The sequence below is a fragment of the Hypomesus transpacificus genome, chromosome 4 (assembly GCF_021917145.1).
Source record: "Hypomesus transpacificus isolate Combined female chromosome 4, fHypTra1, whole genome shotgun sequence".
NCBI classification, from domain to species: domain Eukaryota; kingdom Metazoa; phylum Chordata; class Actinopteri; order Osmeriformes; family Osmeridae; genus Hypomesus; species Hypomesus transpacificus.
Window position 1 is genome coordinate 6451173 of NC_061063.1, and position 26202 is coordinate 6477374.

Sequence of the window (26202 nt, forward strand, 5' to 3'; positions counted from 1 at the left end):
CTTAGTCAGGAACAACGAGAAAGTGTTGGTCAAGAAATTCAAAAGACCTTTATTAGTTACCAGCAGCTTTCTTGCCAATTACTTTGTGGCATCAACAGGCGCAGTTCTAAACCATTACCAACTCAAATTTTAACAAATGAAAGAGGCACTGTCATTCTAGCGACAACACCAAGGTTTTTTTTTTTTATCCGTGTTGGGTTCTTTTCCTGCGAAAACTTTTGCGATGGGTCTTAATCAGCATTAACCAGTCCTTTAGTACAGAATTCAGGTGCCGAGGTTCTGCAAAATGTTGGGCAGCAGAGCCCGCGACCCGAGGGGCAACCTGTGGCAGCAGAATTCACTTTTTACCACCGGCCTTCTGTGCAGACTTGGTGACTTTGCCACCTGAGGCGGTCTTCTTGTCAACAGCCTTGATGACGCCAACGGCAACGGTCTGCCTCATGTCACGCACGGCAAAGCGACCTGTAACAGAAAAGTAGTCAGCATCATGGCACACCAAGGGAATGAGCCACTCATATTTTAAGTGTGCATATAAGAGGCCAACAGGCAGAAGAACTCACCAAGGGGAGGGTAGTCAGAGAAGCTCTCGACACACATGGGCTTCCCTGGGATCATCTCAACGATAGCTGCGTCTCCGGACTTGAGGGCCTTGGGGTTGTCCTCAAGCTTCTTGCCGGAACGACGGTCGATCTTCTCCTTGAGCTCACTGAACTTGCAGGCGATGTGAGCTGTGTGGCAATCCAGAACGGGGGCATAGCCTTGGGAAATCTGTCCAGGGTGGTTCAGGATGATGACCTGGAAGGAGATGATTCATAATCAGCACTCAAGTCAGTGAAACACTTCCTGCAAATCAAATAGTTTAAAAGCCATCTTAAACGATGCCTACCTGGGCAGTGAAGGTGCCAGCAGCCATGGGAGGGTCGTTCTTGCTGTCTCCAGCCACGTTACCACGACGGATATCTTTGACGGACACGTTCTTGACGTTGAAACCGACGTTGTCACCGGGCATAGCCTCGGTCAGGGTCTCGTGGTGCATCTCCACAGACTTGACCTCAGTGGTCACGTTGGCGGGGGCGAAGGTGACGACCATACCGGGCTTCAGGGTACCAGTCTCCACACGGCCCACGGGCACTGTTCCAATACCTAAGGAAACCAGGGTTTCTCAATGTAGGCCGGCAACTCTGGCTTAAACTGCTAAATCATTAAAATGGCTTCATGTCTCCCAATTCTTACCGCCGATTTTGTAGACGTCCTGCAGGGGGAGACGGAGGGGCTTGTCGGTGGGGCGGGATGGGGGCAGGATGGCATCGAGGGACTCCAGCAGAGTAACTCCACTGGCATTACCGTCCTTGCGCTCAACCTTCCACCCCTTGAACCAGGGCATCTGTATTCAGGCAGGACAAATTGAATTAAGATACCATCGATGAGCGCTGCATACATTTTTTGCCAAGGCCAGTTACACGGGTCATATTTGGCAGGGTGAAAGCTTACGTTGCTGGAGGGCTCCAGCATGTTGTCTCCGTGCCACCCAGAGATGGGCACAAAGGCGACAGCGGCGGGGTTGTAACCAATCTTCTTGATGTAGGTGGAGACCTCCTTGGTGATCTCATCGTAACGCTTCTGGCTGTAGGGGGGCTCGGTGGAGTCCATCTTGTTGATGCCAACAATGAGCTGCTTCACTCCCAGGGTGAAAGCCAGGAGAGCGTGCTCACGAGTCTGGCCGTTCTTGGAGATACCAGCCTCAAACTCACCCACACCACCAGCAACGATAAGCACAGCACAGTCAGCCTGTGAAAGAGAAAATGCAGGATTAAGTAAGGACTAACAAACTGAAGAATCTGGATTAATTCAAAAAGTTCTCAGCAACATCTTTACCTGTGAGGTACCGGTGATCATGTTCTTGATGAAGTCCCTGTGTCCAGGAGCATCAATGATGGTAACATAGTACTTGCCAGTCTCAAACTTCCACAGGGCGATATCAATGGTAATACCACGCTCACGCTCTGCCTTCAGCTTGTCCAGCACCCAGGCATACTTGAAGGAGCCCTTGCCCATCTAAGAGTGAGAAAAAAAAATGCATTTGACATCCAGCAGGGATAACTGGCATTCATATATTTGGCAGTTTTCCAAACATGTTAATTTTTATGGCAATCATGCATGGTAGTGCCTGAGTTCTATTAAAACAAACTGCACAGTCATTTCCATTCATATGCAAGAGCTAGCAAGCCACACCCCACTAGAGCGCGCACTCGATGCCCACACCCTACCGGCTTCAAGAGTTCAGAAAGGCATGTTAGAGGCGCCATCTTTAATCCAGCGAGCCGCGAACTTCACAAAGACACCGATCTACTAAAATCCGCTTACCTCAGCGGCTTCCTTCTCGAATTTCTCGATGGTTCTCTTGTCGATGCCCCCGCATTTGTAGATCAGATGACCTGTGGTGGTGGACTTCCCGGAGTCGACATGGCCAATGACCACGATGTTGATGTGGATCTTTTCCTTTCCCATTGTTTTAGTTTCTGAAATTTGAGAAAAGTATCATTAAAACGAGGCTCCTTAACGGGCAACTCATCTAGTTGTCGGTCACGAGACGTCCAACTCAACAGTGGCTAGTTCGCTGGACAGACCGCTAGAGCCAACCAAATTTGCAATATTAGTTAATATTAGTTCATTTTAAATCCTGGGACAATGTGCATTCTCATTGTCGGTGTTCTGGTCATGTTTACCGGGAACAAATTACTCATCCAATTTAGTAAGGTGAATGAGTCATTATCTACTAGGCCTCAGTCGGCCATCAGCCAGAAGCGACACGTGTTGTTGCTGGGCCACGTAGGTTTAAGTGTCAGAAAGACTCCAAAATATCCAAATGGAATTTAGCCCCCGATTCAACACCTGTCGTCGGAAACTTGGCAGACGTTGAAAATGAAAATAAATTCCATTCTCCATCGTTTATCCGACTGCAAAACATCCTTTGTTCGTTTTCCTTGGTTTCCCCCTCCCCCAATTCAAGTCAGATTTTCCACAATTCCAGCAAGTTCGGACAAACTTATGTGGACAAGCCATCTTAATTGGAACATCAAGAGTATATTAAAACTTGAGATATCAGGTACACGCCATAGAACGCTCTCCAATCAAAATCTACAGGTTGACCCATTACATAATCAACCATCAATAGTACACCATCCATTCCGCCCAAGTTACTAGAAAACATGAATAAACGACCTTCAACTCCACATACAGCTAACAACAATGAAATAACACATTACATTTAAGCCAACTTTTAAATGAGCGCACCTACCGGTGTTATTAGATCACACGGCCACTGCAGCTGCCCCCAGTCAGGTAACAGAAAGAGAAAGAAATGACGGTTGAGTTGGAGTTTTTATACAAGGGGAGGCGGCCTCGGTGCGCTGCACCCCCCACTTCCTATACCCCTCCCTAATCGAACCCGCAAATCACACATTTCAGCGAAAAGTTATGCCCGCCTGTCGTAATACGTCATGTTGTCGTAAGAAACCCGTACGTTGATTTATTCATTGCTAAGTGATGGCTTGGGATTGTCTACTACAGGTCTGGATTCATATATTGTCATTCGTCTTCAACATTTTCTCAAATTCAGTTTCACTGCTTTTGAACATTTTTAAAGATGGAAATACTGTTTTTTCCAACGTTCTGCAATGAATACGTTCATAAACGCATTTTATTGCATTGTCACCATTACCTTTCGTCATGGTGTTTAAATACATGCAATTCCCCAGGCTTTAATGTTGGGAACAATTAACCCAATGAACCATTTCAGTATTTCAATGATCAAACAATGTACAATGTGCTTTCTTTCGAAAATAGCTAGCATAGGATGCTATTCTGTCTTGTGACCAAAATGTTGTCATCCAAATAAGTCATTAGATTTACATAACCTACAAATCAATTGATATTTTTTTCCTTTTAAAACCATGTTTATCACAACAATCCATCATAACAAGTGATTTTATTTTCTGTCTTTAGGTTTAATATCCAGTGACCAGGTGACATCCTATCAAAAAGGTAAATTCATAGGATTTTCCTATATTTACTACTTAGGGGATAGGTTGGTTTATCCACAGGAGCATAGTCTAATTACAATCACAATCAGTATTTACCCTAGATAGGCCTGTCAACATAACAGGATTATTCAAATGATGTGATTTGCACCAGAACAGTGTACTGACAAGGTAGGACCCAGACTCATTGTTACAAAAGCCTTGAGGCACCTCTACCCCACACCCACATTCAAATGTAAACAAAGGCAAGCTGATTGAATAAAGTCAGTGGGGCACATATAGCCCTACTGTATTCCAAAGGGAATTTTTTGTCTTGCCAGGAAAACAAAAGCAAAAGAATCAATCACGTGCTGGAGGTCAAGTTTATTTGACTATTAAGTGCAATTGTGGACGCAACATCTAAAAATGTTAGCTCCTGATCAGAATCAGAATGGGATTTATTTGCCATGAAAGTTTGCACAGACAAGGAATTTGCTTTGGCAGGAAGGTGCATACAGTAAACATATAGGAATCTTAAATTTAAATAAGTGGTCTAACTATACTGATGGCGAGGTCATAGGGTCAGAGTCCATGTCTGGTGGCAGACCTCCATCTCAGCCACATGCTTAAAAGTTTAGAACAGCTGGAATCTCTCTGCAGCTCTCCCCGACTGGACTCCCCCCCCCCCCCCCCGCTTCTCTTGTCCCCCTCCCGACAGCCTCACTCGTCCTCTCCCCAGCTCAGGTAATAGCCGCTTGGTTGGCTGGCTGGCAGCTGCTGCTTTCAATCAAGCTTCAGCTTAGTATATTATATAGTGAACGAAGGAGAAAGAGAGCGGGGGGTGTAAGGGAGAGAAGAGTGCACTAGCAGTATCAGGAAATGAAAGCATGTGTACAACAGTACAATAGTAAAAATATAGATACTTTAGGATTCTGCCAGACATTTGATGGAAACCACATTCCTATGACAGATTCAAAGGCCACAGCTTATGTCCACAGACAAGCAATCATGGCAACCGTTTTTCTGCTATCCTCAAGGCCACTGGTTTTGACTGATGTGAAGTCTTCTTCAAAGGACAAGCCTCTCTGATCCTCACTAACCTGTATACAAGTTTCAGCTGTTGGGCATTTTAGGGGCGAGGGGAAACAGGGTTACTGCCCTTTTCCCTTTCAAGCGTTATGGTTAAGGTTCATTTGTGTCCAGCAAAAACATTTCTAAATGTTCTTCTGGGGTATGTTGAAGAAACACAGTGGGAACACAGCTTCAAAATGTAAAGGTACATGTTAGTCAGGAAAGGGTGGAGCACAGAAACTAGATCGGCAGGATTTACTTTCTTTTAGTCTTCATTTGCTCTAGGGGCAGTTTGCTGATGTCTGACCAAACAAAATTGTTGTTGTGCAGAAAACGTGAATTTTTGGATTGTGTTTGTTTCACGTAATACTTTAAAACCGCTCACATCAAACTGCCTGTTGGGTAGAAACATCTGACTTCCATCTACAGAAGAGCACATGTATAATGCAGACAAGTGTTTAGGACAAGTGTTTCAATGTGGAATGATATAAAGAAAACATAAAAGAAACAAAGGGAGAGAACGAAAGTAAGGAGGTGAGTCCCAGAGGGTAGACAGTAAGATAAAGACATGGGAAAAGAGGGAGAAACAGGGCAGAGAGCGAGCAAGAAGAGGAAGCAATGATACAGAGGTATGTGCCGCTAACTCAGAGGCATGGAGACGACGGCATTGGCATGAAGTTGAGCTCAGCTCTTAAGTTGACACCCAAACACACACACACACATTAAGAGAGCAAGGAACTTGACCTGCTCTGGCTAAGAGGAAGTTTGGAGACAGATGAAGAGAATGTAGCTTTCCTCATGTCTGGCCAGGCCTCCCACACACACATTCCCCTCTGCCCCTGCTCCTAGATACATACTTTGGCTCACCAATTAGTTAGTTAGTTGGCTCACAGTGGCCTATGAAGCTCACACAACCTTTGTTCGGTGCTAATTCGCTGTCACTGGCACAGTGGATGAGAAACACATGACTGGTGCTCCAGTGAGAGAACACGCTCACAGAACTGCAATGTTGCAGGGCTGGAGGGAAGTCTATCAGACAGATTCTTCATACATGCTCCCAAGTTTTGATGTGATTTGACATGGGCAAGCTACAGTTTAGTGCAACAGCTGGGATCTTATTTCACAGGCAGACTAGAACAGGAGAGGGTGGGCAGTGCTCCTTGTGAACGGAGCGACTTCCTGGCTGGAGTGTCAGTGTTGAGTCACAGGCTTGGCTTCTGCTCGTCAGCTACCAACAGCTCCCTGCTCAGTCTGTTTCTTTCTCCTTCACACACACAGTTGCCTTTGCCTGTATACAGAGAGCTATGTTCCATCAGCACTCAGCCTTCCTCCCTCTTCTTACATAGCTTGGACTCAGAATCTGGAATACGGTCTGAAAGGGGGAGTCTGAATTGAAATCACCAAAACTAATGCCCAACCCTGTCTCTCTTTCCGAGTGTCTTCCAGGGATCTGAAATGAGATCCAAACAGGAAAGCTACTGTCACTACTGAACATAGAATTATATTATTACCCAATTAAAATCCAGATTTGTTCCTATCTTTCTATCTGAACTTACTTAAATATGTAAGCTTCCCCATCTCAGTGCTGAAAACATTTACATGTATACACTCGCATCACAGTGCCTTCCCTCCCTCTGAGAACAGCAGGATGCCAGGGCTAGGGCTTCACACTTGATAATTCAGTCCATTTGGTCGGCCTATTCTCTGGATTGTTCCGAGACGGGTTGTGGAGGGAGGAGATGTTCTAACACATGCATATGGCCTTGAGCTACGGGTGTAGCTGTCTCCAGAAACCAAATTCAGTGTGAGGAATTGAGACTTAACATAATAAATTGTTGGTAGAACAGACAATAGCAAAAATGACACCATAGGCTTGGCTGCTGGAATGTGTTGTGTGTGTGTCTATGTCGGGTCTCAAGGTCTCCTACACATTTATAATTTTGAATGGACAAATCCCAATAGGCTACTCTGAGACTGTATTGTTTTCATCCTTGAAATAGGCCTAACAGATTCCTGAAGTTTAAAATACAAATAGCAGTATTCCAACATATAATTGGGCATACGTTTACATTAAATATTGCAAACATTAGATTACTCTATTATAAATAGGTTTATTACACTGTCAAGTGTTATCAGAAGACCTTTTGTTTGATATGTGTCTCTCTACAAGGACAAAAACGCACATAAAACGCCCAGCGCCGGCAGGTTTCCATGCAAAAGCAGGAGGCAGTCTTTCCATGGCTCTGGTTGTCTCCACCGGCATAGTTTGATGTGCCCCGCCCCCTCAACAATTACATCCGGATCACCAACAAAAATCTGATGCAAGATCCAAGCAAAACGGAAAGCCAAAAGCAGAGAAAAAGTCATTATTCAGTGCCCTCTAGTGGCAGAAAAACTGTACTTTCTAATGATGATTCTCAAGGAATGGAAAAATATGCGAATTTCTGCCTCCTTGTGGCGCCCACACTGATACCTTCATTACAATCGCGGTACAAAACAATGACCATAACAAAGACTCACTTATACGTACATTTAAAGATGAATCTCACATTATTGTATTTCACACTCCAATGAGACACAGCATCAAATATTTAAATCAAAGTGCATACTGATACTGTAGGATCACATCATGTTATTGTGGGCACTTTATAAAAAGGATTTTGAATTTTTTGATAATAAAAAAAGTAAGTTGTGTAAATGGCACATGAGCTTCTTGTTTTCCCCATATAAAAATACAGGCGTTAGATAAGGCTTGCTTGAAGATTTCCAGCAGATGATGTCACCCTGACACATTCTCAGCTCAGACAAAGCTCAGAGATATCAGCTGGTAGTGAATGACCCATTAGGCCTACATCCACAGAGATCTTTTGGGAAAGTTACGCATAGTTCAGCCTACAAGGTCATGTTGAGACAAGTCGGCCTGAGTCCGCCTCAACGATGGCCTTCTCTTCCTCGGGCAGAGCCCACTTCTGGATCTTTCCACTTCCAAACAAGGTGAAGATGAGCGCCCCGATGGCACTGATGCCGGCGGCTACGCAGAACACACTCCTCCAGCCCGCCACAGTGTGCTGGGAGGAGAGACCAGGAGTAGGAGGCACGGAGGGGAGGGGGGCAAATGACACATCGTTTTATGGGATTTACATCTCCAATTATTTTTGACAATTTACTAATCTTAAAGATGAATTAATAAGTGTGATGTTAAGCTTACATCTTTGGTAAGGTAACCCACTGCAATAGGTGCCACAACCCCTGGGATGGTCCCGAAAGTGTTGGTGATTCCCAGGAGCACTCCTGCGTACCTGTAGGAAGGTGTAGACATTCAGAGAGCTGATTGATGTCAGCATGTGTTTGTGTAGGTTTATGTGAGAGTGAGTGAACATTTGTAATTCAGTGATAGATAAAGGAAACAATAACACAACAGGGATTAAAAATGAAAAAATACAAAACTTTTGGGACTAAGAAAATAACTAGAGATGGAGATTCAGATGGAGATGCGTCCAGAGACACCCACCGTGGGGCGATGTCTATCTGGTTGATGAAAACCCCTGCAGCACTTGTTCCCCCAATAGTGGTAGAGAGGGTGAGAAAGGTCACAGCTAGTGTTCCACTGCACCCTGAGAAGCCCAATGCCACCAGGAACCCTGCTGGTAACAGCAGACCTGGAGTGACAATTAAAAGGAGAGAAAGAGAGAGAGATGGAGGGTGAGAGACAAAAGACGAAGGGAGAATAGTTGAACTTCAGTGCTATATATTAAAACACTGTCCCAACCACAGATAAAAATGTATTATTTATGGATCCCAAAACAACACAGAGGGATAAATTGATATGCAAAAGGAGGATGCAAGATAACAGCACACTATTTCAGTTTTACAGTCTGGGTGAGACCTAGACTTATACAGCCCATTGGTTTTTGTAATACTGCTTTTGTAACCACGGTCATACCCTTTCACAATAAAGGTCTCCTTGCCTGTAATGGTGAAGATCTTGCGAACGGCAGTGGTACTCAATAGCTCCTTCTCCAGGAGACTGTCTGCTACTACGCCTGAGAGCAGAGAGAAGAGCCAAGCACCCAGGTATGGCAGGGCAGACAGAAAGGAATTCTGTGTTGATAAGAAAGGGAGATATTGAGTGAGATTGAGAGAGAGATGGTTATTTTTGATTATTTGTGGAAGTTTGACAGGCTTGATTTTTTTGGTAATCTTTTTGTGTAATTATTGGCGCATTAATACTTGAATATGTATACGGGAATGGACAAGTGGAAACTTAATTGAAGAAAGAAAAAATGTTATGGTACACTCTCAGTCTCTCTCCTTGTCTATCTCCATCTCTGGTCTCCTGTGCATGTGTCACCTGTCGGAGGTCAAAGTGCAGTACGGTGTCCATGTAGGTGGGAAGGGAGGTCAGCAGGGTGTAGTACGACCAGTTGGCACACATCTGGGACAGAATGATGGCCCAGAGGGGTCCAGACAGCAGCAGAGACAGCAGAGGTACAGACCAGCCATGCGCACCTCCCTGGGGATCGCAAAGAGAGGCAAATAGAGAGACAAAAGGATGAAATAAGATGTGGGGGAAAGGGAGGGGGGGAGGGGGAAAAGGGAAGGAAGGATTGTAAAAGAGTGATGAGTGAAAGAGAGCGTTGTTAAATACACAAATTGCCAAACCTAAGTTGTGAGCATCAAATAATGTTTTGTTTGCTACCTGGGGGCCTATAGTGTTGATTATGTAATCCTGTTCCTGTTTGCTGATTCGTGGATGAGTATGAGGGTTGTCTGATACCAGGATGAACCAGGCAACTGCCCAGAGACAACCTGCTCCTCCTGAACCACAGAAAGAGAGGAGAACATAAAGAGTGTGTGAGGCTTTGTATATTAGAGATTAGAGATCAGTGCCTCTATTAAACCAGGTTAATGCCTCTCTCACCACATATGTAGAATACAGCAGGCCAACCCAGGCTGTGGCAGATAAAGCCTGTTAGGGGCAATGCAACAAAGGCCCCAAAGTTAGCCCCTGCCCCCGACAGGGTTATCAGGCGCGACCTCTCCAATGGCGGTGCCCAACAAGCCCACATAGCCATCATGGCTGGGAATGTTACACCCTGCAGAAGGAACACACACAGTTTAGAACTTAACTGCGTGAACAGTTTAGGAAAACCCTAAAGCCAACATTTCAATACAATTGCAGTTCTTGTTTTTTAGTTTATTGTAGGCCCACAACACATGATGACATGATGGATTTTTACCTCTCCAAAGCCTTCCAGAGCCCGAAGGGCAAACAGCCAGGAGGCCCCCATCTGGGCGGCCTGGGGGGTGAGGAGGGTGAGGGCGGCAGTGCCCAGCACCCCTCCTCCCAGAAACTTGCTGCCGCCGTAGTGGCCCGCCAGGTAGCCCCCGGGGATCTGGGTGAACAGGTAGCCGAAGAAGAAGGCTCCCAGCAGCCACCCCTGAGTCCCTGAGTCCCAGGAGTACTGGGGAATCTGGGGGAGGGAGGGAGGAGGAGAAACAGAGAGGGGGATTAAGCGAGGATGGAGGAGGGTAAGAAAGGTTTAGACATGGAGGAGAGGGCATGGAAGATTGAAAAGAGAAGATTGGAGTGAGTGATGGATAGGGAAATAAGGAGGATTTGGGAGTGGGGAGGGATAGAAAGATGTTGTGAGGGTGTGAAGTGTGTGTGTGATGAAAGAGAAAAACAAAGGTGAGAAAAAAATGAAATGAAAGAAAATGAATGGTCACTATGTTTCATGTCTAAGTTGTCTGTCACTATCTCCATGCACCGAATCCAAATCTAATTATGGATATGAAGTGTTGGTTTAAATACACATTTGTGTGGTTGACTCCATTTTTGTTTCCTCACCCCATCTGGTTGGTCTGGACTAGGACTACTGTTGGAGAAGCTGTGGGAAGGCACCGGACACTCGTGTCTTGCCGTGCCGTTGAGTGTCGGCTGGCTGCGGGTTTCGTTCACCATGGCTACCATGGCAACACTGAGGTTGACGCGGAGACCATAGACGACGGAGAAGCCGAAGAACATCATGACGGCGAGGTTGAGGCGGGTGGAGCAGCATTGAGGATGTACTGTGGTTCCACAAGATGACAGCAGACATTGACAGTACACTGTCTCAGACACACACAGCACAACTACACACTATCGCACACAGCAGCATGCTTCTGCAGGGTCTACAAACACATACTGTAAACTTGCACTTGACTCGAAACCTCATAAAGTCATGTGTGGTTATTCCTACACCATAATAACTGCATATCTACTTGTAGCTACTGTCTAACTAGCCATGACAATTTACTTTGATCACTTTTAGAACTACCCAAGTCAGCAACAGTGTATCAGTAGAAGAGGGACAGACCAGATTCCACCCCCTCAACCGCTTCATCTTCCAGGAGGGGTTCGGTATCTCCACTCTCGTCCGAAAGGGCAGTATTGATTGAGTATCCATTTTGAAGAGCCATAGAATCCAGTCAGCTGACAGAACAAGAAAATTAGGTTTAGCCTAGAACCATGTCATGGAACCATAATGTCCTGGAGGAACATAAGCACACACACACACACTGAGAGATAAGGTGAATTACAAAACAAGTATGTGGTAGGGATAAACTGGATTGGGTCTGCCACACAGCTACATTCATTATTTTAAAACGTCATACTATATCATTTTAGTTGTATATATATATTTTGTTATCTAATGTGTAAACTCACAATTACTAGATTTGTCTGCCTCTCCCTCCCCCACTTGAAATCCTGTATAAGTGGGAAGTCGTTTCTTTGAGGCATATGGTGTGACTGAAAGCAGATGTGAGCATCACCAAACTGATGACCGTTGTCACACGCACTCTTAAAGACTGGCTACCCTGAGTCGGCAACATCTGATAATAGAGATTGATTAAAGCGAAATTGATGAGTAAAGTAATTTCTTCAAACCAGTAGGCCTACTTCTTTTCAGGTATTGCTTTCCACGAAGTTAACCTCTGATACTGTGAATCCACGGACATGTGTATTGATATTCATAATTAACATGGGCTATAGAGCACAGTAGGATATATAATGTAGTCTATAATTGTAACAACCCACGGACAACGCAATACATTTATAACAAATGAAAAATAATCATATGTTGCTCAAATAGTGAATACATCATGTATTACATACCTAAAACAGTCCGGATCAAAAGTGTTTCTTCTACTTGTGTAAACACATAACCCTTCTGATGACTGGCATGGCAAAAGCAGAACTGAGAGGTTTTGTGTTGAAACCATGAAACTATTGTGTTTACAATGTCCTTTTCCCCAAAAAAGAGACCACAGTCACGTGATTTTAAATGCCTAAGTCGACAACAGAAAGATCGATACACCGCGTTGGTATAACACACAATAGGGTGTTCCGCATAGTTTAGAACTCAGTGTACACCGATCTTCCGCGTTGGGTTGAGCATGATCATGTGATAAACTAGCTCAACTGCTATTCTCTGTTTCAATTTTAAGTGGCTTGCTTCAGAAAGGGTACGTGTTAACAATTACTTATTTTAGCAACGTGTTTCAGTGTATGAAAAAAGTGCAAGTGTTTTCTAGCGATCTAGTGTTTTCGTGCTATCCCCTCCAACGTCCAATATGATAATTCTGTTTTCTATACCGATTTCTCAGGCTAGTCATTTTGGTTGTAGACAGTTTAGCCAGACCAAGTTACTGTACAGTACCATCAAAGAGTCGTTGAGCAGTTCTTTGCGAGAGTAGAAGTCTATCCTGTTTTTGTCGTTTATTGTACCTAATTGCTTTACAAGTTTTTGCATGTCAAGAACGTAGCCTGTCCCCAAATCATCTTTGAGAACCACCAGCCGTAACTTCATCCATATCTTTTGTTGGTCTCATCAGATTAGTGCCCACCATGACAAGGCCTCTACATCTCATCCTCGGGGCGTTAGCCTTGATGTTTGATGTCCTTGGTCCTGTACATGCAGGGCCTGTGCACGAGCCTGGCAACGGGACTTTGCCTCTGGTTTTGTGGCACGGGATGGGTAAGCAATCACAACCCTATGAATGTAACTGGATTTACAGGTCTGGAGTTAGACGGTGGGGCAGATATAAATGTGTGTTTATACTTTTGATTCACATCATGGGCTGCTTTATTTCTTAAGGGGTGAGGTTGGCAAGGAAGTAAATACAGCACTTCCTGTAATTTGCTACTTGTCTATCTCTTTAAGGGTTGGATTCGTTGTGTTTTGAAAATAGGGCAAAGTGAGAAACTTTCAGTTAAACCACCTGATACTGTTTCTTGACAGGAGACAGCTGCTGTAACCCTCTCAGCATGGGAGCTATCAAGAAGATGATTGAGGAGGACATCCCTGGGATTGATGTCCAGTCTTTAATGATTGGAAACAACGTTATACAGGTGATTTCCCCTTCTCCTGGATCAGTCTACTTATCTTTCCTCTTTCTTTTCATTCTCTTGCAATGGGTATCTGCCCAAAGCTCTGTTGTGTCTGGCTATCTAAACAAACTGACTTGTACATATGACTTATATAAAACCAGAGACTACTGGACATTTACATTTAGCAGACGCTCTTCTCCAAAGCGACTTACAGTAAGTACAGGGACATTCACAAGTAGGGTGAAGTGCCTTGCCCAACGACACAGCGTCAATTTTGCACAGCCGAGGAAGCCGGCAACCTTCTGATTAGTAGCCCGATTCTCTAACCACTCAGCCATCTGACTCCCACAGAGTAGAGTGTATGTACTAGCAAAAGCCTCTCACACTTTGCCAACAGTTGTAAAAGACCAGACTCCTCCTAATATTGCCTCTTTGTCCCCCTCCAGGACACAGAGAATGGTTTCTTTCTGGACGTGAATACACAGGTTTCCATGGTGTGCAGCCAACTGGCCCAGGATCCCAGGCTGAAGGATGGCTATAATGCCATGGGTTTCTCCCAGGGGGGGCAGTTTCTGTGAGTGAATCAGCATAATCAGGGTTTGGTCTAAATGTAAAACGGTAAGAGATAAGGGTCCTGTTTATATAGATTAGTGCTATTTTTTTTAAATATAATTTGGAACAAAAACATTTTGTTTGTGTATTTACTGATCTGACACGGCTGGATAGGAGCAGCAGTATTGCGCAGTGCTGGCTTTCGCACATCCAGTCAGGTCAGATCAATTGAGGGCAGATAAAGAGGATGCATTTCAGAAGAGGTATTTCTTTATCAAAGAATGATAAAGATGTTTTTCCTAATCCTTTGATTTTGTTTCCCCCTTTATTAGGAGGGCAGTTGCACAGCGCTGTCCTTCTCCTCCAATGAAAACACTAATATCTGTTGGCGGACAGCACCAAGGTGACAGCGCCGTGACAACGGTGACATCATTTCCTGTTTGATGAAGTCATCCCCTTTGTCCACAGCCTTCCAGTATATGTGTCAGTGTTGTGCATCTAAGAGGTTATAAGACGTTAGTCTGTTTGTGCACAGGTGTGTATGGATTACCCAGGTGTCCTGGCGAGAGCTCCCACATCTGTGACTGGATACGTAAGGAACTTAACTCAGGGGCATACACTGATCTCGTGCAAAAACAGTGAGTGTGTGTGTGAGCTTGAGAGGGCAATTGTATGGGAAATGCTTTACCAACGATCAGCGATAGGAATAATTGTGTTCTTGATAATAATCTGGTTGTTTTAACTCACTAATCAGCTTGGTGCAGGCTCAGTATTGGCATGACCCTCTGAACGACGACCTATACAAAAAACACAGCCTCTTCCTGGCCGACATCAATCAAGAAAGGGTTAGTGTAACACACACGACTGTTGAAAAAAAACTAAAGACAACATCATCTTCAAGTTAAATCTCTAATCATCCCCCCCCCCCCAGGTTGTAAACGAGACCTACAAGAAGAACCTACAATTGCTGGATAAGTTTGTGTTGGTCAAATTTCTGCAGGACACTGTTGTAGATCCAGTCGACACTGAGGTACATTCTCACTCATTTATTACTCTTATCTAAATATGAATGTTTTTCCAGCATATTTATTGTTCCAGGCGTAATTTTATATTTGTATTTCAATTAAGACTAACTTTGTGTCCTGTAGTGGTTTGGATTCCTGAAAACTGGCCAGGCAAAGGAGACTGAGACCCTTCAAGAGAGTGTGCTTTACAAAGAGGTAACACTTCTCCATGATAAGACTACTGATCACTGAACACATGAACAGGTCATGAAACCACACACAGAGCCAACAGACAATGAAAGATCAAACATTTCATGTCTGTCTTCCTCAGGACCGACTGGGGTTGGCAGCCATGGACCAGGCAGGGAAGCTGGTCTTCTTGGCCTCAGAAGGAGACCACCTTCAGTTCACCAGGGAGTGGTTCAACACCAAACTGCTGCCTTACCTGCGCTAGTCAGCCTGCAGCATACCCATAACACAGCCCCTAAAATTACACTTTTCAGTGGGCTAGTAGGATAGTTCAGCGATGTTACAAAGCAATTGTACTAGTAATGGAACTCAGATCAGTTGAGTTTGCAACATTCCAGTATGGAAGGGCCCTGTGCAATCCTGACTCACCCTCAGCCTGTCTTCTGGGGTACCTTCGCTTGATGTTGACAAAGTTATAGGCCTACTGCTGTTCTAATGCACTGATGCTTCCTGTCATGGCCATATTTGACTCCTGGTATGTAACATATGACCTTTAATGACTTTAGAACCTTGTATGACCTGAGTCAAAACAACAATATTAAACAGGTATATTTTACTTTCTTTTATTTTGAGTTGACAGCTATATGAAGCAATGTTAACTATGCAAGATGGTTAGTTGTGTGCTGTATTTTTGAATAAAATGAATTACAAAAAATGTGAATCCTTTCCCTTTGCAATCAGTCCTGGAAATTAATAAATGTTGACTAATATTTTAACATGGACCCATGAATGTTTATCCTTTGATTAACCATTAAAGTCACAACCACAAACAAAGAATTTATTAGAATTTATTTTATTGCAACTGTTTTTCCAATGATTACTCCTCTGGTACTAATGTACAGAATTTTGTATTCTGGACCAAGAGGTAAAAGAAAATCAAAAAAGACGATACAAAAACTGTACCTTAGAGCTGGGCGGCTCAGGACAGGGTAAACCACAGAACAGGGAGTGAGAGGAGGAGGATGGAATGATGGTGGTAAAGCTACAACCACTCAGTAAGCACAATTTATACAGATCGCTACAGCAGGTGCTTCAACTAGGGAACAGTGAGTGGCAACAAAGTGATCAATGATTCAGCATGTTCCATCTTCTCTCTGTGCTTTCAATTCCAGTTTGTGCCATAAATAGGAGCCACACTGCAAAAATCTCTTCCCCTTTTCATGATCCCTTTCTCTCAACTCATTCTTTTATCGCTCTTCTCAGAATGGAATGTTCATTTTAAATGATTCAAGGACTGTGCCATGTGGGTTTGAGTCAACATACATTCAATGATTAATTTATGACTTTTTTCAATTATGTAAATGTCCAATATCACTAACCTTCAGTGTTATGATGAAAAAGTTACCCTTTTAAGTTCTAGTCTCTAAGTTGTCTCTACTATGAGAGTGTAGATGACACACGTTATATTTATCTCATGAATGTTTAGAACATCAAACACTGGAAATGATATTGTATGGTGGTATGTCGATACCACAGTTCTACTGACTTGCTTCATGGTTGGATTGCATAAATGAAACCGAAATTGGTAGAACTCCTTTGAAACACCTGCTGACCAGAGAAATTATTAAGACTTATGATTTGTTAAAATAACTAGATAGCATGACCTGATTGGTTAGGAGAGGGACAGGACCATTGATGAGTTGTGATAAAGGCTCGTCCCATTTTGGCTAATCTATATGGTCAATTTAGACATTATAAATGTACTTCAGGTATGTACAAATCAATAACAAAGAACATCCCCATTGCTTGTTGGCAAACATGAGAACACGCTTGCTGGAACACTTAGGGGCCAATTGGAATGACAAGCTCCTCCCTGCTATTGGCTGAAAGAACGTTCCAGATAAAGCAAGTAGTCCTCCCATTGGCTTTAGGAAGACACAGCTAAAGCTGTGATTGGCTGACAAAGGGGCAAAAACAAAAAAAACAAAGTGAGGTTGGCATCTCGGTCTACCGTGTGGTTTAGCTCGTTGGTTGGTGGATCAGTCAGGTAGGCATTTGAATAGGGGGGGTGGAGGGGGAGTGAGAGGAGGAGAAGGTGGGTGGGGGTGTGCAGACCCTCTATCCAGCAATCTCTGTTGCCGTGGTGACCAGCTTCTTGCCATCCCAGATAGTCTTAAACTGCTCAGGAACTGGCATCTCAGTCTAGGAGGAAAAAAACTTATTCATTCATCCTTACAAACAAAAAAACACACACAATATTGCTATCATGTAGTCATACAGATATTAGGGGTGTAACAATATATCGCAATACAACATTTTAACAATATGTATCGTAGAGTTATGGCAATATTTTACAATATGACGTCCGTTTGATCCTATTGGTTGAGTTACCAGCACGCAACCTACTCTGCACCTATTGTACACCCAATATCGTAATACGTATCGAATCGTGAGCTGAATGTACACCCCTAACAGATATGTATTATTATTTAGTACTACAGTGCCCTCCAAAAGTATTGGAACAGTGAGGCAAATTCCTTTATTTTTGCTGTAGACTGAAAACATTTGGGCTTGACATCAAATAATGAACGTGAGACCAGAGATCAACGTTTCAGCTTTTATTTCCAGGTATTTACATCAGGATCTGATGCACAACTAAGAAAATATCACATTTTGTTTGAATCCACCCATTTGTCATGTGAGCAAAAGTATTGGAACAGATATACTTAAAACATATTTAAGTGAATAAGACTTAATATTTAGTTGCAAATCCTTTGCTTTCAATAACTGCAGCAAGTCTGTGACCCATTGACGTCACCAAACTTTTACATTCTTCCTTTTTGATGCTTTCCCAGGCTTTCACTGCAGCCTCTTTCAGTTGTTGTTTGTTTTGTGGGGTTCCTCCCTTCAGTCTCCTCTTAAGCAGGTAAAATGCATGCTCTATAGGGTTTAAGTCTGGAGATTGACTTGGCCAGTCTAATACCTTCCATTTCTTGCCCCTGATGAACTCCTTTGTTGTTTTGGCAGTGTGTTTTGGGTCGTTATCTTGCTGCATGATGAAGGCTCTGCCAATCAGTTTGGTTGCATCTTTCCTTAAATTGGCAGACAAAATGTTTCTGTAGACTTCCGAGGTCATTTTGCTGCTGCCATCATGTGTTACATCCTCAATGAAGATTAATGAGCCCGTCCCAGAAGAAGCCATGCAAGTCCAAGCCATGACATTACCTCCACCGTGTTTCACAGATGAGCTTGTGTGTTTGGGATCATGAGCAGTTCCTTTCTTTCTCCAAACTTTAGCCTTTCCATCACTTTGGTAAAAGTTAATCTTTGTCTCATCAGTCCATAAAACTTTGTCCCAGAATTTTTGAGGTTCATCTCTGTACTTTTTGGCAATTTCCAGCCTGGCCTTCCTATTCTTCTTGCTAATGAGTGGTTTGCATCTTCTGGTGTAGCCCTTGTACTTTTGTTCATGAAGTCTTCTGCGAACAGTAGATAGTGATACCTTCACTCCTGCCATCTGGAGGTTGTTGCTGATCTCACTAACAGTTGTTTTAGGGTCTTTCTTTACAGCTCTCACAATGTTTCTGTCATCAACTGCTGATGTTTTCCTTGGTCTACCTGTTCGACGTCTGTTACTTAGTACACCAGTAGTTTTCTTCTTTCTTCAGGACATTCCAAATGGTTGTACTGGCTATGGCCAATGTTTCTGCAATGGCTCTGATTGATTTTCCATCTTCTCTAAGACTCACAATTGCTTGTTTTTCACCCAAAGACAGCGCTCTGGTTTTCATGTTGTTTTCACCTCTGAATACAGTCTGCATAGACAAAACCTATCTTACCCAATCTGAACCTGAGTGTAGACATTCAGTGGTATTTATTGATTGAATAATGTATGTAATAGGACACACCTGGGCAACAAAACACACCTGTCAGTCACATGTTCCAATACTTTTGCTCACGTGACAAATGGGTAGGTTCGAACAAAAAGGTGATATTTTCTAATTTGTGCATCAGATCCTGATGTAAATACCTGGAAATAAAAGCTGAAACGTTGATCTCTAGTTTCACATTCATCGTTTGATGTCAAGCCCAAATGTTTTCAGTCTACAGCAAAAATAAAGGAATTGGCCTCACTGTTCCAATACTTTTGGAGGGCACTGTATGTACAATCGTATTATACATATAGGCAATAGACAGAGTGGACACTACTACTGTAGCTAAGTAAATTCTATTAGCCCCTTTTATCTTGCACTGGTCAGTATTAACTACAGATGGTGCTCTTTACTCACAAACTCTCCATCTTTTCCGGGTACCAGAACGTTCATCTCAGAGCTTTTGGCGCTGACGATCTCGCATGCCAGTGAGTCAGCACTCAGGTAGACGTGGCAACCGTCTGTCTTGTTGATGGAGATAGTGGGCACCTTGCCCAAAACCTGGACGGAAAGGAGATGAAAAGTGATTAAGAAACATTATATGTTACGCTAAGTAGCCCAATAGATTAATGTCCTGTACATGTATTCAAAATGTAATGGTTCAGTCTGTGTGTCATTGCGCTTTTGACACAAAGCTCATGCTGTTGGTAATGATCAACACACACCTGGATCTTGACGTCCCTGCAGTTGATCACCTCCACAATCCCGACGACGTCGTCAAATACCAGACCCAGCTTCTTACAGTTGTCTAATACAAGGGAAAATGGGAAGACAAGTTAGGCTAATGATTGTGCTAATATCTGCTAGCCTTCTCTCACCCTTGTACTCATTAGGTATTAGATCAGGTTGCTCTGAGGTAAATGTGTATTTGAATCTGATAACTGAAGAACAGCTGTCCTTATCATACCATCTGTGTGGATAATCAAAATTTTAAAGAATATCAAGTCCTAAAAGGATGTATTTTGGTAAAAAAAAGGGAAGTAAAAAAGAGCCCCAAAGGAAGTGAGACAGGATGCTTGATGCAAGTATTTGAACAGGACCTTGAGCAGTGGCTGGGGAACAGAAGACCGACCCGTACCGATAATGATGGAGTTGATCTTGCCCTTGACCTGCAGGGTGCTCTGGTTGCACTTGAAAGCATAGACCACCTGTTTCAGCTCTGTGTCACTGATGACCAGGCCCTGGGCTCCTTCCTGGTTCTCCTGCAGGGAGCGACAGAGGCACAGAGGGGGAAGATTAAGACAGGAGAGTGAGAGATGGTCAAAGAAAAGGGAGATACACAAATAAAATGGAAAATAACAGAAAGATACAGGAAGATGGACAGATGAGATTTAAAAGGAGTGGAAACCCTGGATTGACCATAAAAGGGCCTGTACTATAAAAGCAGCTGTTTTCAAAATGTTGAAATTCCCATGACCCCCTTGATAAACAATATTAAAAGGCTGACTTTTAGGCTAATCTTAAGAATGAGCTTAGCATTCCTATGTTCACCTGACAGTTTGTACTGGGAAGAAAATAAACGTATTTTCACAGATAATCAACCAAGCCACCAGCATGTTCTCCATTGTAGCAAATAGCTTACCACTTTCCACTTCTTGCCATCAAGCTCGAGAACAGGGGGCAGTGAGCGGGCGGGGGCGGTGAAGCCAGCTGACTGAGGAGTGGAGAAGGGTTTGGGCCCTGTGCGGACCGGGCCAGAAGAAGTCTTCAGAGAGGGGTTCTTGTGGGTCTTCTCTTTGTCTGATACGTGCTTCAGCCCTGAGGGAAGGTAATGAGGAGCAATAACAGACCTCTGGTGATGGTGGAACTGGGAGGGAGGATCTAAAATCAGTATTCAATCTGTTATTTTCATATAAACTACTGTACTTATTGGTCACTTACCCTTGGTGATGTCAGACCCCTTGTTGATAGAGGCAAAAAGGGCGTTGTGAGTTTCGGCAGGCTTGTCTTTGCCTGACTGGCTGAAGTCCATTGGAGGAGGGGGAGGTCCAGGGGGAGGGGGGGGAGGAGCCCCACCAGGAGTTCTAGGGGGAGCAGCGGATGCTGAGGCTACGGGGCCCTGAGAGGGACACACACACACAGGCTTTCAATACAAATTCTCTTAAGTTCATGGCTCACTCCTAAACCTGTCTAATGATGTATGGTAACCATTAGTTTACCTCTGCAGGTCTCAAAAGAGTTCATTAAAGCCAGTCTTTTATGACGGGAAGTGAGAGGTAGAGAGAGAAAGAAGAAGATGCAGACAGAGAGACAGAGAGAGAGAGACAGAGACAAAAGGAGAGAGGAATAGAGAGAAAGAGAAAGCAGAAAAAGAAAGAAAAGGGAGAGAGAGAGACTGAGGGCGACCATTTGACAGGAAGCAGCCAGTAAAAGTGTGACTCACACTCTTGCTCCAAGCCAGGCCGGTAGTATGGTACTGTTTGATGTAGTTCTGCAACTCAGTCCAGATGGTGAGGTACGCCTTCACCCAGTCCACATGCACCTTGTCCCTGAGGGAAGGAGGAAAACATTAGCAGGGATGTGGCCAGAGAGGTGGAAAAAAAAGAGACAAAGGGAGCGAGTGTGAGGAAGCAGCAGACTCCTTACTTGTCCTTGTAGTCCTTGAGGACACGGTTGGTGTAGAACATGGCAGCATCTTGCATCTCCTTTACATAGGGGCCTGGCTTGGGAGCCTGGGGGGACAGGGGATATCCATGATGGTTACAGTGTACACATAGCAGGTGTAGTGGGCTGAACATCTGATAATCACAGCAGAACCCATGAAAAGGCTGACTTCATAGAAAATGAACTTTTCACCCCCCCCCCCCATTTTGCGTCAGAGTAACAACAACCGACACATCACAGTAACATTCATTCATTCATTCGATTCATCCTTAAAACATTATTATATCTGAGGTCAGGAGCAGGCCTGGTAAGAATTCATTATCCAGGCAAAAGAGCGGTCTGTCAGAGAGAAGCAACTGAATGAAAGAGAGTCCTGTCTCCTGGCAATTAAACTCCTGTTTCAACACACACCCATCTTCCTCTCACACACACACTACAAAACAGAGGCCACACACACACACAACTACAAGTCCAACTCGGGCCTTGATGCCAAGCCCTTCCCATATGGCCTGTCGCCTCCTCACCATGGCAACCCAGCCAAGGGCAGGCACACTCTCACTGACGGCGGATAGGTGGTTGAAGAAGGGCGAGGAGCGGTTCTGCTCACGGAACGCCTGCACCTGCTGGATCACCTTGGATACAGGGGCGAGGAGAGCGGTCAGGCCTGCCTGCAGGGCCCAGACAGGAAGGAGATACATTGTCAATGCATACCCAACTACCATACTAACACAACATGCTACAAAAGAACTGAGATGACTTGATTGTGTGATTAAGACCAATGACATCCCTCTTGTATCACAAACGCTTTAGTCCAACTCAGTTAATAAAGCTGCAACATAACCATCCTCCACTTGCATTGAAAAACACATGTTCAAATGTCCCACAACGGGTTAGGCCACCCTATCCATGGCAAGATGATAGAATTGTGCGCATGCGTGTAATGCTATTTGAATGGCTTGACCCAATTACTCCACTGGCAAAATGCCAACAAAACTTTACGGATCGCAAAACTATTGTCTGTGTTTAATTCGAAAGTACTGCACACAGCCATACAGGGTAAATAGAGACTGTAGACTCACATCAGAGGGCTGCTGGGAGCAGGAAGACGTGCCCAGTAGCTGCCTCTGACAGGAGAACGCTTGTTTCATCATGTCCGCCTGAGAGGGGAGGAGGAAAGATAAAGGAGGAGAGAAGAATATAATTATTTATTTATATTATTATTATTATTTCTCTCAAATCATCCTTATCATCTGACCTTACACGTCAGGGGTAAACAAACAACACTTACATGTTTCTGGACATCGCCCCCTATCTGCTGGCTGAGGGAGGTGTACTGAGCAACAGCGCCAGACAGGATGACATCATAAGCCTCCACGTACGCCGACACAGCTACCAGGACGTAAAAACGAGGAAATTAGTTGAAGATACCAGTGTGTTCTGGAGTTTTTGTTTACTGAAACCATTAGTCAGGTTTTATTTATAGGTCTGTTATCAGACACGCTACGTTGGACATCAGTCTTTGTGCTTAGCTTTAACAGGCTTCCTAACATGGTGATTCCTCTGCCACTCCTTCACTAGTCCAGGCTGTAAGCCTACATGTTACTGAGCTGGTAAACACAGCGCTTGGTGACCGTTGGTTAATGCCTCATTCACTACTGCTAGAGCCAGAGTGAAACTAATCTGTGTAACCTGGAACACTGGTCAGGAGGTAGGACTGACTATACAGGTCACACTGCTATTTACAGGGCTTCCTATTCCAACATAAATATTTGAAATGGCTTGGAAACATACATTTACCCGGTTTCATGCTGTTTTTTGCTCATTTCCCACTGTACAGGTTGTCTGTGTGGGACTGATACCTACCTCCAGAACCAGCAGCCGGGCCTCCCCCCCCACCTCCAGACACAGACTCCAGCCGCCCCACTGCCACCTCCAGCCTCTGCACCAGACTCGCCAACTCTGCCATTCCTGGGGAGAGGGACAGAGGTGGAGGAGCAGCAGCAAAAGGACACAGAGGAGGGGGAGAAAGAGGAGGAATGGAGTAGATGAGGGACAGAGTGAAAGAGAATGATTACATCAGCAGAGGCCACTGGTCAAGTAGAATAGGACAGCTGAATATAGGTCTGCTGAATGAAAATGAATACATTCATACGATTTTCCAGAAATTGAGAATTTGGTGCCAATTTGCAAACTTCTGATGATTTTTGCAACACTGGATAATATAGCCTGAAAAAGACATTCAACTTCCTGGTTACAGAGGGAGGGAGGGAGGGAGGGAGGGAGGGAGGGAGGGAGGGAGGGAGGGAGGGAGGGAGGGAGGGAGGGAGGGAGGGAGGGAGGGATGACTGGAATGAAGCGGTGGGAGAGTCAAGTCAAGACCTGCTGGTTACAGGTATGCTAGGGATCAGGCTGTGTGTGTCTACTCTGCTGCCCCAATGATTATTCTACCTTCAGGCCAATTCACTCACATAGAATATAGTTTTTCAACACTTATGTCTTCCTATATCATCTATGAGAAAACATATGTTTGTTGGTGTACACACACCTTGCAAAATGCATGATACATCCATACATGCACAACTTCAAGCTAACATAGATGAACAGAAACCTGAAACTGCCCTCGTCTGGGTGACCAGGCCTCCCAGGGATTTTCACCAGACTGATACTGAATGAAAACCCAGAACTAGCATCACTAACGACCACAGAGTTCTACTCTCCCAGGACCAGCTCTTCTATTCTCTCTCACAGGTAAACAAAGGACGAAACACTTAACACACATTGAGTTGGCGTGGCTGATATTCCCACAGGGTTCACAAGTAAAACTATCATTGTTTTAAAACAGAGACCACCTTGTAAAATTAAAAGAATGGAATGGCTTCTCTTCAAGACCCACATTGCTTCTGTATATATCTGTATATCTGAAACACTTTGCATGCTTTGTCACACATTATAGAAAGTGGTTGACAATGACAATGTTGTTTGTATACCAAAATGAATACTGACTATAAATCTGCTTAAAACTATGTTTTGTCAAATGGCAAAGACTAAAAGTGGCACAGATACAGCTTTTAAAAACAGTAAACACCTTTTTAGAGATTAAACTAGATCTCAAAAATACACTGACTACCCTTGACCTAAATGTACCCTATAGGACTAGGCCCTGGATAAAATTCCAGCAATGTGTAATAGCTTGTTAAGGTATGGTAATCAGTGTATTGTGCCACAAGTGTAGATTACTGACTCCAACCTGATGGGTTGGGTCTCCAGGTGAAGAGCGTGAAGGGGACACATGTTTAACTAACTCCTTTTCCGCAGTGCAGCAGAGCTAGAGACTTCTGTACTGGAGCAATTCCAAATGCTGAGCACTCACTGTCAACTTTATTCTCACTAAGACAACCTGTAATATTCACCCGAGTAACCAAACAATCGTAGTATGCTTCTTGATTTGTACTACTGTCAACAAAATCAGGCCTTCTGTCAGTGAGCGACATTTAAAGCAGGTTGATGGTTTCTAAACAGCTTCTGGTAGGAGTTCAGACGAACGGCGCAGTCCGCTTTGTACGGGATAATATACGGGTCATGTCTGCTACTTTAGCTTGCCAGTATAGAAAGAAGTAGGCTAGGGCAAAACAACGAGCGGCGCTGTACCGTTCCAGCAAAAAACGTAAGATAGCGTTACTAAACAGAAAATTTATTTACACTTGTCAAACACTTTGAGCTAAGTGTTAATTGGATTGGCAGTGGAAATAGACTAAATACATGCTAGCAAGCACGTTAGCAGTTTAGCGATAAAGTGATGCCCGGTGTTACACCGGCTGCACACATAGCTACTCGTGAAAGCTAAGCTAAGTATCAGTTAATATTCACACACATGTATACATATATTTTAAATACACGCGACATAACTTCACCATCTCACATTCAAATGTTGCAATTCTCCCCTCGCACAAGCTGTTTCGGCATTTCCTGTATTTTCATGCAAACGCTACCACTCCCTAGCCATGTTGCACTAGTCTGCAAAAATAACTTCTTATTGCCAATTAGGTTTGCCAACATTAATAATTAAATACAATGCCATTTACAGTTAGATATAATGTAGCACAGAATACATGATCTGCATATGAATTCCTCAATTTAGCCAGGCGTCTAGCATCTCATCATTCATACCGAAATTGAATAACAATTTCTCAATGGATTTATGCAATGCCGAAGGGGGAGCGGCAGCGCATTGTTAGTTCATTTTGGCATTATTACGAAGCTGTGCTGAAATATAAAAATATGGTATAAAATATGATAAGATAAGCTCCTTACCTGCTAAATTGTTCAAGCAGTGATTTGGTCTTTAATCACCGTAAATGTTCTGTGTGACTATGCAGTGTAAGTGGCTTGCAGACCGCTTGCTTTTCTTCCTGTATGAGTAGAGCTTCCCAGCTGTCACCGCGCGACGTTTCCGCCCT

At 43.9% G+C, this 26202-nt stretch overlaps 4 protein-coding genes across 7 annotated transcripts; 1 reads left to right on the top strand and 3 right to left on the bottom strand.

Moving 5' to 3' along the window:
* Nucleotides 1-23: 23 nt before the first annotated feature.
* On the bottom strand, nt 24-3403 carry LOC124466931 (elongation factor 1-alpha). The gene is made up of 8 exons (XM_047018907.1): nt 3299-3403; nt 2365-2519; nt 1876-2055; nt 1492-1788; nt 1234-1384; nt 887-1143; nt 561-795; nt 24-462 (listed from the first exon to the last, which is right to left on the bottom strand). Exons 2-8 carry the CDS (start codon nt 2506-2508, stop codon nt 338-340), a joined length of 1389 nt encoding a protein of 462 aa, XP_046874863.1. The 5' UTR covers nt 2509-2519; nt 3299-3403; the 3' UTR covers nt 24-337.
* A 3778-nt stretch (nt 3404-7181) lies between these two features.
* On the bottom strand, nt 7182-12396 carry si:ch1073-513e17.1 (sialin). 4 transcript variants are annotated; one of them, XM_047018903.1, is made up of 12 exons: nt 12250-12395; nt 11800-11883; nt 11450-11565; nt 10942-11162; nt 10331-10564; nt 10012-10186; nt 9790-9908; nt 9442-9603; nt 9059-9191; nt 8602-8749; nt 8299-8389; nt 7182-8158 (listed from the first exon to the last, which is right to left on the bottom strand). In XM_047018903.1, the coding sequence occupies exons 3-12, from the start codon at nt 11550-11552 to the stop codon at nt 7991-7993; spliced, it is 1554 nt and encodes a 517-aa protein (XP_046874859.1). In that variant the 5' UTR covers nt 11553-11565; nt 11800-11883; nt 12250-12395; the 3' UTR covers nt 7182-7990. The 4 variants fall into 4 exon arrangements, with proteins under 4 accessions (XP_046874859.1, XP_046874861.1, XP_046874858.1 ...); XM_047018905.1 differs by lacking the exon at nt 11800-11883 and having other exon boundaries at nt 9034-9191; nt 12250-12396; XM_047018902.1 differs by lacking the exon at nt 11800-11883.
* Nucleotides 12397-12492: 96 nt separating this feature from the next.
* On the top strand, nt 12493-15930 carry ppt1 (palmitoyl-protein thioesterase 1 (ceroid-lipofuscinosis, neuronal 1, infantile)). The gene is made up of 10 exons (XM_047018910.1): nt 12493-12599; nt 12969-13111; nt 13376-13485; nt 13911-14038; nt 14349-14419; nt 14552-14654; nt 14771-14861; nt 14948-15046; nt 15165-15236; nt 15352-15930. Exons 2-10 carry the CDS (start codon nt 12982-12984, stop codon nt 15472-15474), a joined length of 927 nt encoding a protein of 308 aa, XP_046874866.1. The 5' UTR covers nt 12493-12599; nt 12969-12981; the 3' UTR covers nt 15475-15930.
* Nucleotides 15931-16043: 113 nt separating this feature from the next.
* cap1 (CAP, adenylate cyclase-associated protein 1 (yeast)) lies at nt 16044-26174 on the bottom strand. Its single transcript, XM_047018906.1, has 13 exons — nt 26057-26174; nt 23609-23713; nt 23034-23134; nt 22825-22902; nt 22270-22413; nt 21728-21813; nt 21525-21630; nt 21023-21200; nt 20724-20899; nt 20220-20343; nt 19807-19889; nt 19499-19642; nt 16044-17411 (listed from the first exon to the last, which is right to left on the bottom strand). Exons 2-13 carry the CDS (start codon nt 23709-23711, stop codon nt 17328-17330), a joined length of 1407 nt encoding a protein of 468 aa, XP_046874862.1. The 5' UTR covers nt 23712-23713; nt 26057-26174; the 3' UTR covers nt 16044-17327.
* Between the last annotated feature and the right edge of the window lie 28 nt (nt 26175-26202).